Below are 13,283 nucleotides of genomic sequence, written 5' to 3'. Positions count from 1 at the left end.
CTTCTTTATAGTATCGGTACTATACTGTACCAAACTGTGTCGACTGGGCACGAGCCTGGGTATAGGACAGTACAGTTACCTAGTAGTGTGTTCTATAAATATCTGGATGTTGACCCAAGAGAGTTAGTTTTGTCCTCATCTCTCTCTAGCTACATCATCCGGTCCGACCCGCTGGCAGGGCCTGACGTGCCCGAGGATGCGGCTCAGGGGCAGAGCAGCGGCGGCGGCCAGACGAGGCAGGACTTTGGCACAGAGACCAGGGATGAGACCCACCTCTGAAATCAGATTGTGGAGGTCATGTCGGAGGTCATGTGATGCTCTGAATATTTAGAGGTTTGTTTGATTTAGTTCGTCGGCATACTAGGTGGGTGGAGCTTGCTTACACTTTAGCACCAATAGAAAGGTGTCAAGAGGGCAAACTCTGCCCAAATGGCGCGCCTGCGAGCTACACCAAGCACACTTGGCATGTGTGTGTGTAGACTGTGTGAATATCAGTTGCAAAATCAAGTCATGTACAGAAAATGTTATTCCTTAACAAGAATTCCTGGCAGTATTCTTACACATCAATCATGAAAGTACATGAGAACTTATTATTTTCCCTATGAGCACAACCCACTGGGCCCAGACATCAATTCAACATCTATTCCACGTTGGTTCAACATAATTTCATTGAAATTATGTAAAAAACAGTGTGAAGACTTTTATAAGCATTTTTTTTTAAACACTATCTTTTACTGCTCATTCTGTATAACATTTTTTTTTTTTCAAATATCATGCTATTTGTTATTAAACAGTATAGAATACTTAATGGATGGATGAACCTTAATAAATTACACCATGCACCTACGTCATTCTATTTGTGCCATACAGTTTCTGGTTCGTTATGTATCAGTCAATGTTCCACGAAAGCCAATGTTCAATCATTCCACATTTCTGACAGGATTTGATGAATTACAGTAGAACAATCTTTCAGCGCCGTTTACAGCGGCAACCCTATGTTATGAACACTTGTTATGAGTACTTATATTGCACAATAAGAGACAAGCATAGTTAAAGTGATAGGTCACTCCAAAATGATATCAAAAGTAATCTGATGTTGAGTTGGAGTGAACTATTACTTGAAGTCTGTTAATTTGGCCAGTACCTGGGCTTGGAGTGCAGTGTTGCAAGCTGCCTTCCAATATGTCATTTCACTTGTACAGTAAATGTAGTATTGTGTGTGCTTTTATATATTTGAATAATTATTTAAGATATTTATGCTGTATTTCTGATACTGTTTGCTTGGACTAATATGTGTGGTGATATCATTGTAAACATTTTTTTATCCTCATAGTTTGGTTCAATGTTCTTTTGGTCATTATTAAGTCAAATGAAAACAAATGGGACTTGAAATATTTTTGCACTCAGCTCTGTGGTCGTTAATAGAGCATTATAGCATGACCCTTTAACCCGAAACTTTAACTATACAATAAAAGACTTTAGTATTTTGCACAGTATGAATCAGCCTCCATACAGTCAGTGTTATATATAGTATATCAACTTTTAAAGGGCTGTATTCAATCCGATCCACTTTAGACGACATCCGCATAGCGGTTGTTTTTCGGGGTTAAAGCCACAAGCAGCTCCTGGCATACCTAAAGAGGACATTGGCTATTCCCAATTTAGCGGAGACGGCATTCACGGTAAACACTGCATATGGCGGCGCAATCGGAAATCACCATCACGTTTCTATCGCGGAGTCTAACGCTTCAGCTATAAAGATTGAATAGGGCCCGAGGCCTTTGAGTACATTTGCAAAGTTTTAAATGATCATTGTCATTGTAAACAACAGAATATATTTTGATATGTGCCATTTCTGCTTGTTTGTTATAAAATGTAATAGGGAGGTAGTTCTGAACATGCATTGCCTGAATGAGATTAAGTTGATGGAAAGGTTAGATAAGGAAAAAAGTGGGTTATGTCAGGCTTTTACATTATTTTGCAGTTTGAATATCTCTGGAGTAGTCCTTGATGTGTTTTGGGATGTAATGTAACGCAATGTGTCCCCATTCCCATTGAAGTACTGTATGTATGTGTAGATCAAATATGTTCCATACTAGCCAGGCCCCCAGAAGGGCAGTTTACAGATCACCTCGTGTCCTCCCCCCTCATCGTTGTTGTATGTGAACGGAACCCCAAAGGAATTCTCTTATTGGAGTTGTTCAGTAAAAAAATATGTTTTTGAAGTTCATACTGTAGTATAGAAAGGGGCATGCAAACACAAAAAGTATGTTTTGAGAGAAAGTTTGCCAAACCAGATACGTTTTCCTACAGTTAGGTGACCTGTGTGAAGTATCACAACTAGAAAATTAATCATATCTCCCGCTTGTTATGTCTGCATATCATTATATGGGACCATGCATGTCCTCCAGACAAAATCTTCTGTTTACCTTTATCATATTCTTAGTTAATTGTCAAAAAGGTTTTATCCATTTTGTACTTTTTCTTATTCCGAAGTATGTGTACTTCTCTACCGTGATGTAAAATATGAACAATAAATGCTGCATGCAGCCAGAAACATTGGAATGGAAAAACACTCCTGTAGTTTAATCACAGAGAGAAATGATCACTCACACTTCTAATGGTGGGGTTGCTCACCCTTTGTCACCACAGGAAAGGGGAAAAACACAGTTAATAATACATTTTATTATGTATAGCACTTTTCAAAACACTACAGACTATTACATACACCAATAGACAGGACAGGTAAAAACATAAGAAAACACCAGATCATAAAAGCCACAGTCTATAGTTTAATGTCCCTGGTGCTTGCTTGCTGCTTTGTTGAGGTGAGTCCGTTTCCACCTCTCTCTGGTCCATCGGCCCTGGTTCTGAACCACCTCGTGCAGCAAGTCAATATAGGCGTATTCATTATCCAGTAGCAGGTTGTCGTCACTGGGGGAGACACCACTAGGGGGAGCTCCACTACTCTCTCTGCTCCTGCCTGATCTCTTTGGCACCCCCTTTCTGTTTGATTTGCCTTCACTCTGTACAGCCCTGTTTATAACTTGTGTGGGTTTGTTATCCAATTCTTCAGGATTTTCTTGACCAGGATTGGTCTCAGTCTGGGTCAGGACATTACTAGACAGGGAAGTGTCGACCAGGTCTGACAGGGTCTCGCTTATCTCAATAAGAGGTTCTGGATCATACTCTGGAGAGGATGTCTCTAAGTCTGGTGGCGTGCTGCAGTTCTCCTCAGCATTGACCTCACCCATCACCCCTTCTGGGGGTGAAGACTCCAGAACACTGACAGAAACATCAGCTGAACGATTATCTGTGTCATCTTTAAACTCTTGCTCAAGGTCAGGTGATTGGTTCTCGGTTTCCCCGGGGTCAGGTGACTGGATCTGTTTGAACTCTTGGTCAGGTGATTGGTTCTCTGTTTCACCTTCGACCTCTTGGCCAGGGTCATTCTCAGGGAAGACACAGAGCCCCTCTCTCTGTATGGCGAAGTGGGTCTGCCACTGAGCTGAGGTGGGGGGCCAAGTGGAAATCCTTGTCATGACTTTCTGTGGACTTGGACCTTTGTGGCGTTCAAGGTTTGGTTCGGCCGGGTCAGCACCGATGGTCAGGTACGGTATGGTCTCCGAATCCTGGGATACACATATGTTTTGGCCGCCATCTTGCAGATTCACAGTTCCATCATCATCTCTCTCCTCTCTGTCATTTTCCTGACTCACTTCACCCTTAATATCATCTTTTCCTGTCAGGTTTCTAGCTACCCCCTGGGACTCATTATCTCCTGGCTCTTTGCTGTTCTCTTCCTCGGAGTTCCTCATCTCTTTTAACGGGCTCTCTCTCACACTTTCCGTCCTGTAGAGTTCTCGCTCAGTCTCCACCACCACCCTGTGTGCTTCTCGCTCTGCTCTGCAGAACTGGGACGTGGACAGGACAGCATCAGCAGACTTGGCTCTGACTCCAGATCTGTAAGTCCTTGCAGCAAGCTCTGGATCCCTGTCAGTTATTGAAGAAGCCACCTGGCGGCGGAGGGTGGTGGTAGAACTGTCTGGCTGCTCTGTGGCTTCCTCCTCCCGTTTTGTCTCCAGACTGGGCTTCACCTGTTTGGTCTCACGTTTCCTCCTCCAGACTACAGCCAGGGCACAGACCCCACAGATCAGGATACACAGCACCACTGCAAGACAAGACAATCTTCACTAACTCTAGCTTATGTTCACACTTGATTCTGTTGTGTTATATGCAGAATGGACCACGATACATATTTTGCCTGATAGCATAATAGTGTAAATTGTTCGTTATGAGATCGACTAAAACCAGTCTTAACATACTGTACCATAGATATGTATAGGCAATACTATTGTGTTCTATCGGATTTCTTTGTAGTGTACACTGTACAGCACTGCTCCAGAACCTACCGATCACTGCTATGAGTGTGGAGACAGTGATGGACATGGCTGGGGGCCGTATGTGGGTATCCTCCTGAGGCTGTGGGTTAGGTATCAAACACTTGGACACGTTCCACACAGGCTGGCCTCTCAGGGCTGATGGGCTGGCACACGTCACTTCCATCTCCCTCTTCAGCAGAGAGGCATTCTGCAGACCTGGATACACAATAGTGACATCTAGAACATAATGTGTGTGGGTTGTGTGTGGTAGTCATTGTGTGGGTGGCTCAAGCCTAATTAATTAGTTTCACTCATTACAATTTTCATAGCATTTGTAGATAAAAAAAAAAAAAAAAGAATTGAAGCTTTTTGCAATAAAAATATACGAAATATGATCACTTTACAGCATTGCAGTACTTAAACCCCACCATAACCCCTACCCACAAATTACTAGAAGACGCTACCTCTGAGGAAGATGACAAAGTCCTCCACTCCACAGGAGCAGTCCCAGGGGTTGCCATCCAGCCTGACATGTGTGGAGGGGGAGAGTGGGAGCAGATCCTGGGGGTTAACCCTGGTCAGCCTGTTACCAGACAGATCCAAGTAGGCCAGACTGGTCAGGGCGCTAAAACAGCCAGGACTGATGCTCTTGATCCTATTACTGGCCAAGTTGAGACTAGTTAGGCCAGTGAGTCCACTGAAACTACCTGTATTGATAAGACAGTACACCATTGTCAGCTTCAGGAACTTCTTTACGAAGATAAAACAGGATATCATACAAGGTGCATTATGGTTAATGTAGTACATCGTGCTACATTACCAGGACTGATGGTTACGATCCTATTACCAGACAGGTCCAAACTGGCCAGATGGGACTGGGTGCTAAAACTACCAGGAGCAATGCCCTGGATCATATTCCTGGTCAGGTTTAGGATAATTAGACCAGTTAACCCACTAAGCATGGAGTCCTCTACAACCTCAATATGGTTCTGAAATAGGGTGAGGTTTTGGAGGATGGCTGGTTGGCTGAACCAGGCTGGGTTGAGCTGGGAGATGTTGTTGCGGTCCAGGCTGAGGGTTTTGAGGCCACGGAAGAACCAGAAAGCTCTGGATGCGATGTTGGTGATACCAGCGTTGTTGATGGTGAGGCGGGTGACTGAGGCCAGGTTGTCACTACTGAACACAGTACAGTTGATTGCTCCAACATTACTTACAAAGAGCACCAGAGAGGCCAGGCCAACAGGGTAACCTGAGGTAATAAAAATACAAGTGTGTAGGGGCGTTAAGTCTTGTTCATAGGTATTTGATAGAATGTTGATCAAAGAGAGTAGATTGACCCAAATATGCAATATCAAAATGCCATAGATGAGAGCCAAAAGATCCATGTTATTGTTTAGTTTTGTGATCAAATAGCTTTGTTTCTAAAAAGGACTTACTTTGTGGGATCTCTTGACAGATGTAAATCTGTACCTCCTGAGCACAAATGTTGGAGCGCACAGAGACCAGAACCCCACACAGCATCATCACAGAAAGGCCAGCAGTAGACACTGTGGGATATGCAACAGTAAGGGAACCTCAGCTCATAGCATACCTTCAATACAAATATATGGCTGTGACAACCATCAAAACAAGGAATAAGAACTCACCGTTCATGATGAATTCAATGTGGCCTCAAATGCTAGGCATCTGGTTTGCTTCTGAAAAGGTTTTCATCAGACACAGAACAGAGTTAGAACTAGTCTCTCAGATGGGACCTGCAAGTCACAGATAATCTTGTGACAGAATACGTAACACTGAGCCACCTGCAGAGAATAAAGTCTGTTGCCATGGCAGGCCTATGTATGTCTGTAGATGTTTACCATGGTTATGAGTCCTGCTGCAAGCGAAGCATGCCGGGCACCGTTGTTCCAGTTGGGTGGTGGGAGACAGTTAACACCAGGGAGGCTTGGAAGATAGCAGAACATCTCACTAACACCCTTGTAGGTTACTTGTGATCTGGGTTTAACTTCACTTATTAGTATTTTTGGCTCAGCACCGGTGAAAAAACAAACACTTTAGATCTACTTGATATTCAATTTAAGTGAAAGACGCCATCAATAACCCTAGGTAACTGGTGCGGGAGTGAAAACAGGGCATGCAAAAATATATGTAAATATGCACATATGTATTGTAAGTGTCTGAATAGTCGTGAAACATGCACGTGAATGACAAACTATACATTGAACTGCTGGTGATGTAGGCTGAAACATGTATTTTAAGTCAAATGTATTCTAAACAATGTGAACAAAAAAAGATGAAAATGTGTTTAATTAACTTGAAAATTTTATTCCGTTTCAGTGCGTTCGTTTAAAATAAATAGATGATATGATCTGAAAGAAATAGTCAAATGAACAGGCATGGAAATTGCATACAGTAACAAATGGTAATCAATGCCTATACAATCTTTTAGTAAACATAAAAACACTAACATTGAAAAGATCTATTAAAAAATAAACCAAATGCAGCAAATTATAATCAAGTATTCTACGTATTTTTGGAGACAGCCGTAGTAGTGAAGAAACGAGGACTTCTTAAATCGACTGCTCAGTGTTAAATCTTAGTGCTTTGTTTTAGTTCAGGAAGTGTAGTGTTTCTCTGTTGGGAGTGTACAGGAGTTGTTTAAAAAAACTTAACCATGTTCTGTTTGTTTGCAATACGTTTCAAATGTCCGTTTAAAGTCGAATTCCACTTTTTAAGTAAAGTGCACGTGCAACACTTATAGTTGTTCTTGAGGCCAACATATGGTATCTAATAATAAGTACTTGGACAGAGAAAAATGGAAAATGGTGGCAGTGTTTGTTGATACCTTTCAGGAATGTTCTTTAATGTTGGTTGGTAGGTAAATAAAATAGACCGCAGTCCCACAGAGTAACCCATTATGAATATATTAAATAATGTCATTCAAACTGGTTCCAGCAGGATGCACGCACTCTTCAGAACAAGAGCATGCAGCTCTCTGGGGGAAGGGCGGGGGAGGAAGCAGGGTGGGTAGCAGGGTTGGGGTCAATTCAGTTAATTTAGGAACGAAGCCAACATTTTAATTCCAATGGACTTGAAATGATAGTTTACTCCCTGAATTGAAATGGACCCCACCCCTGGTGGGTAGCCGATCACTCGTGGGATAGAAGGGAGGGGGGGGGGGTTACATTGCATGATAAAAGCCTTTGAAACGTGATCGTGAGTGGAGTGCACCTTTATACAGGCCATAGTAGTGCCCAGTGAAGAGAAACACGACTAGCTCTAACTAGCTGACATATGTCAGACAGATTCATGAATGATGAAACACACATAACATAAGCTCAATTGCTGTATAACCAACCACACTGCTCAATATAAAACAAAATAACACAAAAACAAAAAAAATAAGCATCTTGACATTTTTCTACAGTACCAAAGCCTATTATTCATCGTCTTCCCACCCTCGTTTTAGAGGGTTAAAAGGCGAGTAGACGAGTAGTTTAAAAACGACCATCATAATTCTACACACCAGATAGACAGTGCTACAACAGGCTGATATGCATTTAAAAATTGGTTGAAGTTTGAATAAATAGACAGTTGACAGTACCACTATGACGCATGAAGAAGGCCAGCAGATGGTCTGGGAGGAGCCCAGGTAACAAACAGGAGATCAAAGCAGCACATTGGACAGAAAGATAACTGGAGAGGCAAGGTTGGCGATGCTTGTCTGGTAGATAAGGTCCAGTTTGTTCGACTGCAGATTGTTTTGTTGCAGCAGAATGGTCCTTTTAAGTCCTGAAGGGACATAAGGTCCTTTCAGGTCAGATTTTGCAGTAGAGAGATTATGAACAACCCACCCCCTCCAACAAGAGCGAGAGGAGTGTTCGTAGGGTCATAACCAGTCCAATAAGAGGGGGGGGGTAGTGTTGTATGGACTACTGCAGCTGAGCTCAACCATTCAGTGCCAAACCAATAAATACTTCAAGTAAAAAGAAACCCACCACATGAAAAAATGCCACATGCTTCTCTTAAGAGTCTTTAGAAAAACAGAACCGAATGAATTGATCAATGGACACCCTGAACAGAATACATTGAGATCCAGACAAAGAGGACCCTCCATATTGGTTCATGCAGATGACAATCCCACTCGCAGGACCACCAGCACAGATGCATACATCCATCCATGCCCCCACATTAGTGTGAACTGAAGGGGCCACGTGTCTGCCCATACATGTGGCCCCTCCTTCAGCTTGATAGAGGGAGTTTATTGGCAGTGGACATCAATGCAGTTTATCCAGGAGAGCAGGGTGGAATGGAACCTAGGACAACCATGGAGTGGAATGGAACCCCAGAGTTCCAAGGGCCTCCACAGATTATTTCCCGCTCTTCTTTGGCACAGTGGTTCTCTTGGCCTGCCACAGGTGGTTGTGGATGGTGATGGCGTCTATGCTGACCGACACAGTCTTGGCGGGGATGACGGTGAACTGCTTGCGGTCCGAGCTGTACTTGTAGAGCTTGTCAATCATCTTCTTGCTGATGCTCTTGGGGCCCGTGCCAGTCAGCTTGAGGATCTCCTCCGTGTCTGGGAAGAAGGAGTAGACTCCCCGGAACTGGCAGCCCCCGTCCCTGAACAGGATCATCAGGTGGTGGGCCTCAACCTTCTCCAGCTCCTGGGATGAGATTGGGGGGGGGGGGGGGGTTGTTAGTTTGTATGTCTGACAACTATCTTGAGAAGCAGTCTCACATTTTAAGCAATTTGATACCCCCAGGTACAGTCATGCCTGGATGTCCTCCTGGGAAGGGTCGAGAGTTTTCCCTTCCTGGCCACCTTATTGGACAAGAACATGCGGTGCTACAGCTGGATAATATTGAGCTGAGCAGCACATTCTGGCCCACTAAATGTGACCTACATGTTACTGTGCTCATTTACACAGCATGGGATTTGGCTGGACTAAATTACTGATAAATAGGACACAAGAACTAAACTCTTGAGTTTCGTGGTTCACATCCCTACCTTGCAATTTGACTATGTTGTGACGAAGAGCCCACAAGAGGGGGGAGAGAGGGGACGAAAAACAAAAATCCTTAAAGTACAACATTCCAGGTCAAAAGTTAGTTTGTATTAGACGGTACCCCTTTAAAGGCTATTATAAGAAAAATAAACTGCTCTCCCTTTACGACTGAATGGCCTGTTTTGTGTGAGGGGGTGGACTACTGTATGTACTTCATCCAAGAGATAGTTTTTCTTGTATAAACACATTTACATACCATTCTGTGAACACTTATAAGGAAATCTCAGGTTTATCTAGTGAAAATTCTGAGATATGAGTTCCCATGTCACTCTATCCGACCATGAGAGCCCGTCTTCCGCGAGTATCCCTATAAGTGAGAGGACTCACTAAACAGAAATTAGATCAGCTCTTCGTGAGGTGCGGCCACGCCTTAGAGGCAATGATCCATCTCCTCGAGAAACTAACGCAACTTTGACTTGGCCACCTCTGTCAGAGTTGGATTGTGCATCTCCTGAGAGGAACTTGGCTGGACACAATCTGCTCACTCACAACGAACCGCTGAGTTTCTCTCTCTCCCAATGAGGACCCAAACATTCTACTGCCCCCAAACATTCTACTGCCCCAGAGTGCCTTAAACGTTCTCTCTTTGGACCGAATGGAATTGAGGACTGAGAAAGAAAGAGCTCCGACGAGAGAAGAAGCTTCTTCGGCTGCAAACTCCAATGCCAGGACCACTGACCTTTTTCCTGTTTCCTCTCGGTCATAACAGAAATCCAACTGAACCAGGTGACACTCAGCTAAAAATACATGGAAATACATTGCATTTCATTTCCCTTTGGGTGACGCTGTGTGTGTAGACGTGGCAGTGATTGATTATTGTAAGACTGTTTGTCTGAATTAATAACCAATACTGTGCTAGCGCTGCCCACAGCAGGTGTTAACCTGTAACCGGGCCGGTATACCCCTGATTGGGGAGCCTATAGTTTCACAGCCGTGAAACTTTACTGATGGAGCCGCTTTCACTTCTCCTGTTTTCACAAATAACTAAATGTCCAATTCTCCAAAGTCCTGTTCAAGTGTCATCACATTTGCCTGTGAGTACATAAGCCTGAAACAAAGCTGTAGAGTTTCCTACTTCAGTGATTGTACTGCACTCCCTTTGTATCTTGTGTCTATTAAGACAACTGTACCAACCTTAATTTTCAATCCATTTGAGTCTAGCAATACAACTTTGATGTATATATCTGTTGCATTGAAGTCCCTAAGGAGCAATTCGATTCTTGAAGTCAGAGCTTGATGACCGTTCAGAATGAAAATATAGTAAATTGACTCTTGATTATGACTACTGTCGATATAGGATTACAATGGTATAACAGTTAATAACTACTGATAGTGTTAATTCAAGGGGTCTTTATAGCAAAACCCTTAAATGGTGCCCCTCAGATGAATTTGGATAGGATAACCAAATTAATTAAAATTAGATCAATTATTCCAGTAATTTAAATCAGTAAATTATCTTGAATATCCATATCCATCGTAACAGTGAAATGATGGCTCACCTGTGTGCGCGTGACCATTTGCTCTGGAGTGAACGTTAATAGCATTTCACAGTTAGGTAAAGCTTTACCTCTAGGAGGGTGTTCTTCTGGGGTTCATTGACCTTGCCAGCCAGGCAGCAGTGAGAGATAGCGTTGAAGATGATGGGCTTATTGGACTTGGAACTGGGCTCCTTGAACAGCTTGGGACCTGAGGGACACAGTGGAACAACAAGCCTTAGCATCAAATGCTAACATTAATAGAGACGAGGAGAACGTGAGCAGAGCAATGGTTTTATGGGAACATTGTAGGGCTGTTACGGGAATATTATTGGAACATTATGGGAAAGACTGTTTCCCAGTATGACAAGAGACTGACTTTCACGTGTACTGACCAGTGTATTCTGCCATAGAGTTGATTGAAGATGCAGTGGAGCCGTTGTCCCAGTCTCTCTCAGTGTTTCGACTGGCGTTTCGACTCAGGCCTGGGAAAGACTCAGACTCACCACTGGCAACGGATAGCAGAGCACACGGATGACGATAAAAAAAAAAAAAGTTTAAAAATGGCACACGAGAGGTAGAAAACACTGACATCAATTACACCCAAACCAAAATTCTTACACAAGCACCCAGCTACATATTTTGGGGCACTTACCGATGGGATCCTGCTCCTCCAGAGTTAACGCTGTCTGCCTCAGTGGTGGCAGCAGAGGCCAGGGACAGACTGGAGCCTGACTGGGCACTGCTCAGGTTGTCAGCTACAGAGCACCAAAATATAGATTCCATGTTAGTATAGCGAACTCTTCCTATTACACTCCTATCCCCACACAGAAACGCATGACTTCAAAATCTGCAATATTTTCTCAAAGGGAATTGGGAGACATGAAACTGACCTGGACCAAGGAAGTCAACCAATCCTGGTTCCAGAGAACCACAGTGTTAACAGGTTTTTTTTTCTCCGAGCACAGCTGAATGAGATGTATTAGTGCAGGACTGGAACAAAAGTCTGCACACACTGTAGCCCTCTGGGACAGGAGTTATTAACCCCATGCCAAGTAAGATGAACAAAAGTGTGGTGGTTATTACGTGTAGATGAAGAGCACTTGGAAGAGAAGGTGTCGCTGGATGACTCCTCTCTGCTGAACGCAGACTTGGGTCTGTGAGTTTGGTGACTGGGTTTCTTAGGCTTGGTCTTGGGGGTCTTGGGCTTGGCTGGGCTGCCAAGGCCCTGCTCCTCCATCAGCTCCTGCTGCTTCCTCCTCAGGTACTGCTCCTTGATCAGCTCCCTACGGGCCTTCTCCTCCTCCTTCCTCATCCGGTCCTCCTCCGCCTTCCGCCTAGGGGGAGAGACAGACCACAGGCTCAACAACTGCAGTATTTGAAAAGACAACACGGAAGAGGACGGAGGAGGGACAATACTGCCATTTTCTGTGTTTTTCTATGAATGAACATTTCAAATCAAATGTTATTTTTCACATGCTCCGAATACAATAGGTGTAGACCTTACCGTGAAATGCTTACTTAAAAGCCCTTAACCAGCAAAGCAGTTCAAGAAATAGTTTAGTTTATTTCGTAAATAAAGTAAAAAATAAAAAGTAACAATAAAATAACAATAACGAGGCTATATACATCAATGTGCAGGGGTACAGGTTAGTCGAGGTAATTTGGTAAGTAATTAGTCGAGGTAACAGGTTAGTCGAGGTAATTTGTACATGTAGGTAGTGGGTCAACGTAAATAGTCCAGGTGGCCATTTGATTAATTGTTCAGCAGTCTTAAGGCTTGGGGGTAGAAGCTGATAAGGAGCCTTTTGGACCTAGACTTGGTGCTCCGGTACCGCTCGCCTTGCGGTAGCAGAGAGAACAGTCTATGACATGGGTGACTGGAGTCTGACATTGTTTGGGGCCTTCCTCTGACACTGCCTGGTATAGAGGTCCTGGATGGCAGGAAGCTTGGCCCCAGTGATGTACTGGGCCGTACGCACTACATTTGAGGTGGAAAGAGCAAATACACAGGTGTGCAAAACTTGTCACTATACCGCTAACACACGCTATTGTGGGAGGGCTTTGGTGTTTTTTAAGCTAGTGCTTAAAACAGTCTTATCCTACCTGAGCATTATGACTTACCTAGCAGACATAGTTTTAATTTGGTTGTAAAGACGTCATGTTTGTTACCTGGACTCTTCCCGCTTTTGTTCAGTCTCTGCCTCCAGCTGTAGTTTGCGTAACCGGGCATCCTCAGCCTTCTTCTGCTGCCTTACGAGAAACGCTGCCCTCTTCTTAGCCAGCTCATCCTCCGCCTTCTGTTCATCCTGTGGCACAATACAACACACTTACTCGTAGCATTTTACTCAATGACA

At 43.7% G+C, this 13,283-nt stretch overlaps 3 protein-coding genes across 7 annotated transcripts in view; 1 reads left to right on the top strand and 2 right to left on the bottom strand.

Annotated features, from left to right (window-relative positions):
- Nucleotides 1-2,565, top strand: part of LOC135545068 (potassium channel subfamily T member 1-like) — an 84,135-nt gene extending 81,570 nt beyond the window's left edge. For all 3 annotated transcript variants that reach the window (XM_064972724.1, XM_064972722.1, XM_064972718.1), the window contains one exon: nt 150-2,565. In XM_064972724.1, coding sequence (XP_064828796.1) covers nt 150-279 — 130 coding nt within the window. In that variant the 3' untranslated portion in view covers nt 280-2,565. The remainder of the gene's footprint in view (nt 1-149) is intronic.
- A 100-nt stretch (nt 2,566-2,665) lies between these two features.
- LOC135545094 (uncharacterized) lies at nt 2,666-5,924 on the bottom strand. Its single transcript, XM_064972737.1, has 4 exons — nt 5,819-5,924; nt 4,847-5,631; nt 4,413-4,598; nt 2,666-4,171 (listed from the first exon to the last, which is right to left on the bottom strand). The coding sequence occupies exons 2-4, from the start codon at nt 5,187-5,189 to the stop codon at nt 2,793-2,795; spliced, it is 1,908 nt and encodes a 635-aa protein (XP_064828809.1). The 5' UTR covers nt 5,190-5,631; nt 5,819-5,924; the 3' UTR covers nt 2,666-2,792.
- Nucleotides 5,925-7,120: 1,196 nt separating this feature from the next.
- Nucleotides 7,121-13,283, bottom strand: part of LOC135545045 (calmodulin-regulated spectrin-associated protein 1-B-like) — a 40,012-nt gene continuing 33,849 nt past the window's right edge. For all 3 annotated transcript variants that reach the window (XM_064972701.1, XM_064972706.1, XM_064972711.1), the window contains 6 exons: nt 13,099-13,235; nt 12,013-12,263; nt 11,582-11,684; nt 11,322-11,434; nt 11,019-11,137; nt 7,121-9,049 (listed from right to left, as the gene is read on the bottom strand). In XM_064972701.1, the coding sequence (XP_064828773.1) occupies nt 8,753-9,049; nt 11,019-11,137; nt 11,322-11,434; nt 11,582-11,684; nt 12,013-12,263; nt 13,099-13,235 (1,020 nt within the window). In that variant the 3' untranslated portion in view covers nt 7,121-8,752. The remainder of the gene's footprint in view (nt 9,050-11,018; nt 11,138-11,321; nt 11,435-11,581; nt 11,685-12,012; nt 12,264-13,098; nt 13,236-13,283) is intronic.

The sequence above is a fragment of the Oncorhynchus masou genome, chromosome 1, assembly GCF_036934945.1.
Source record: "Oncorhynchus masou masou isolate Uvic2021 chromosome 1, UVic_Omas_1.1, whole genome shotgun sequence".
In the NCBI taxonomy this organism is placed as follows: Eukaryota; Metazoa; Chordata; class Actinopteri; order Salmoniformes; family Salmonidae; genus Oncorhynchus; species Oncorhynchus masou.
This window is presented reverse-complemented; position numbering and strand designations above follow the sequence as displayed.

Bases quoted from the DNA above. Each gene is read 5' to 3' on its own strand.
- LOC135545094 (XM_064972737.1), bottom strand. From the start codon at position 5,189: ATGTACTACATTAACCATAATGCACCTTGTATGATATCCTGTTTTATC. The intron at 4,599-4,846 runs GTAGCGTCTTCT...TTGTGTATCCAG, and splicing joins CTTTGTCATCTTCCTCAGAG to GTCTGCAGAATGCCTCTCTG. The intron at 4,172-4,412 runs GTAGGTTCTGGA...CTTGTCTTGCAG, and splicing joins CACACTCATAGCAGTGATCG to TGGTGCTGTGTATCCTGATC.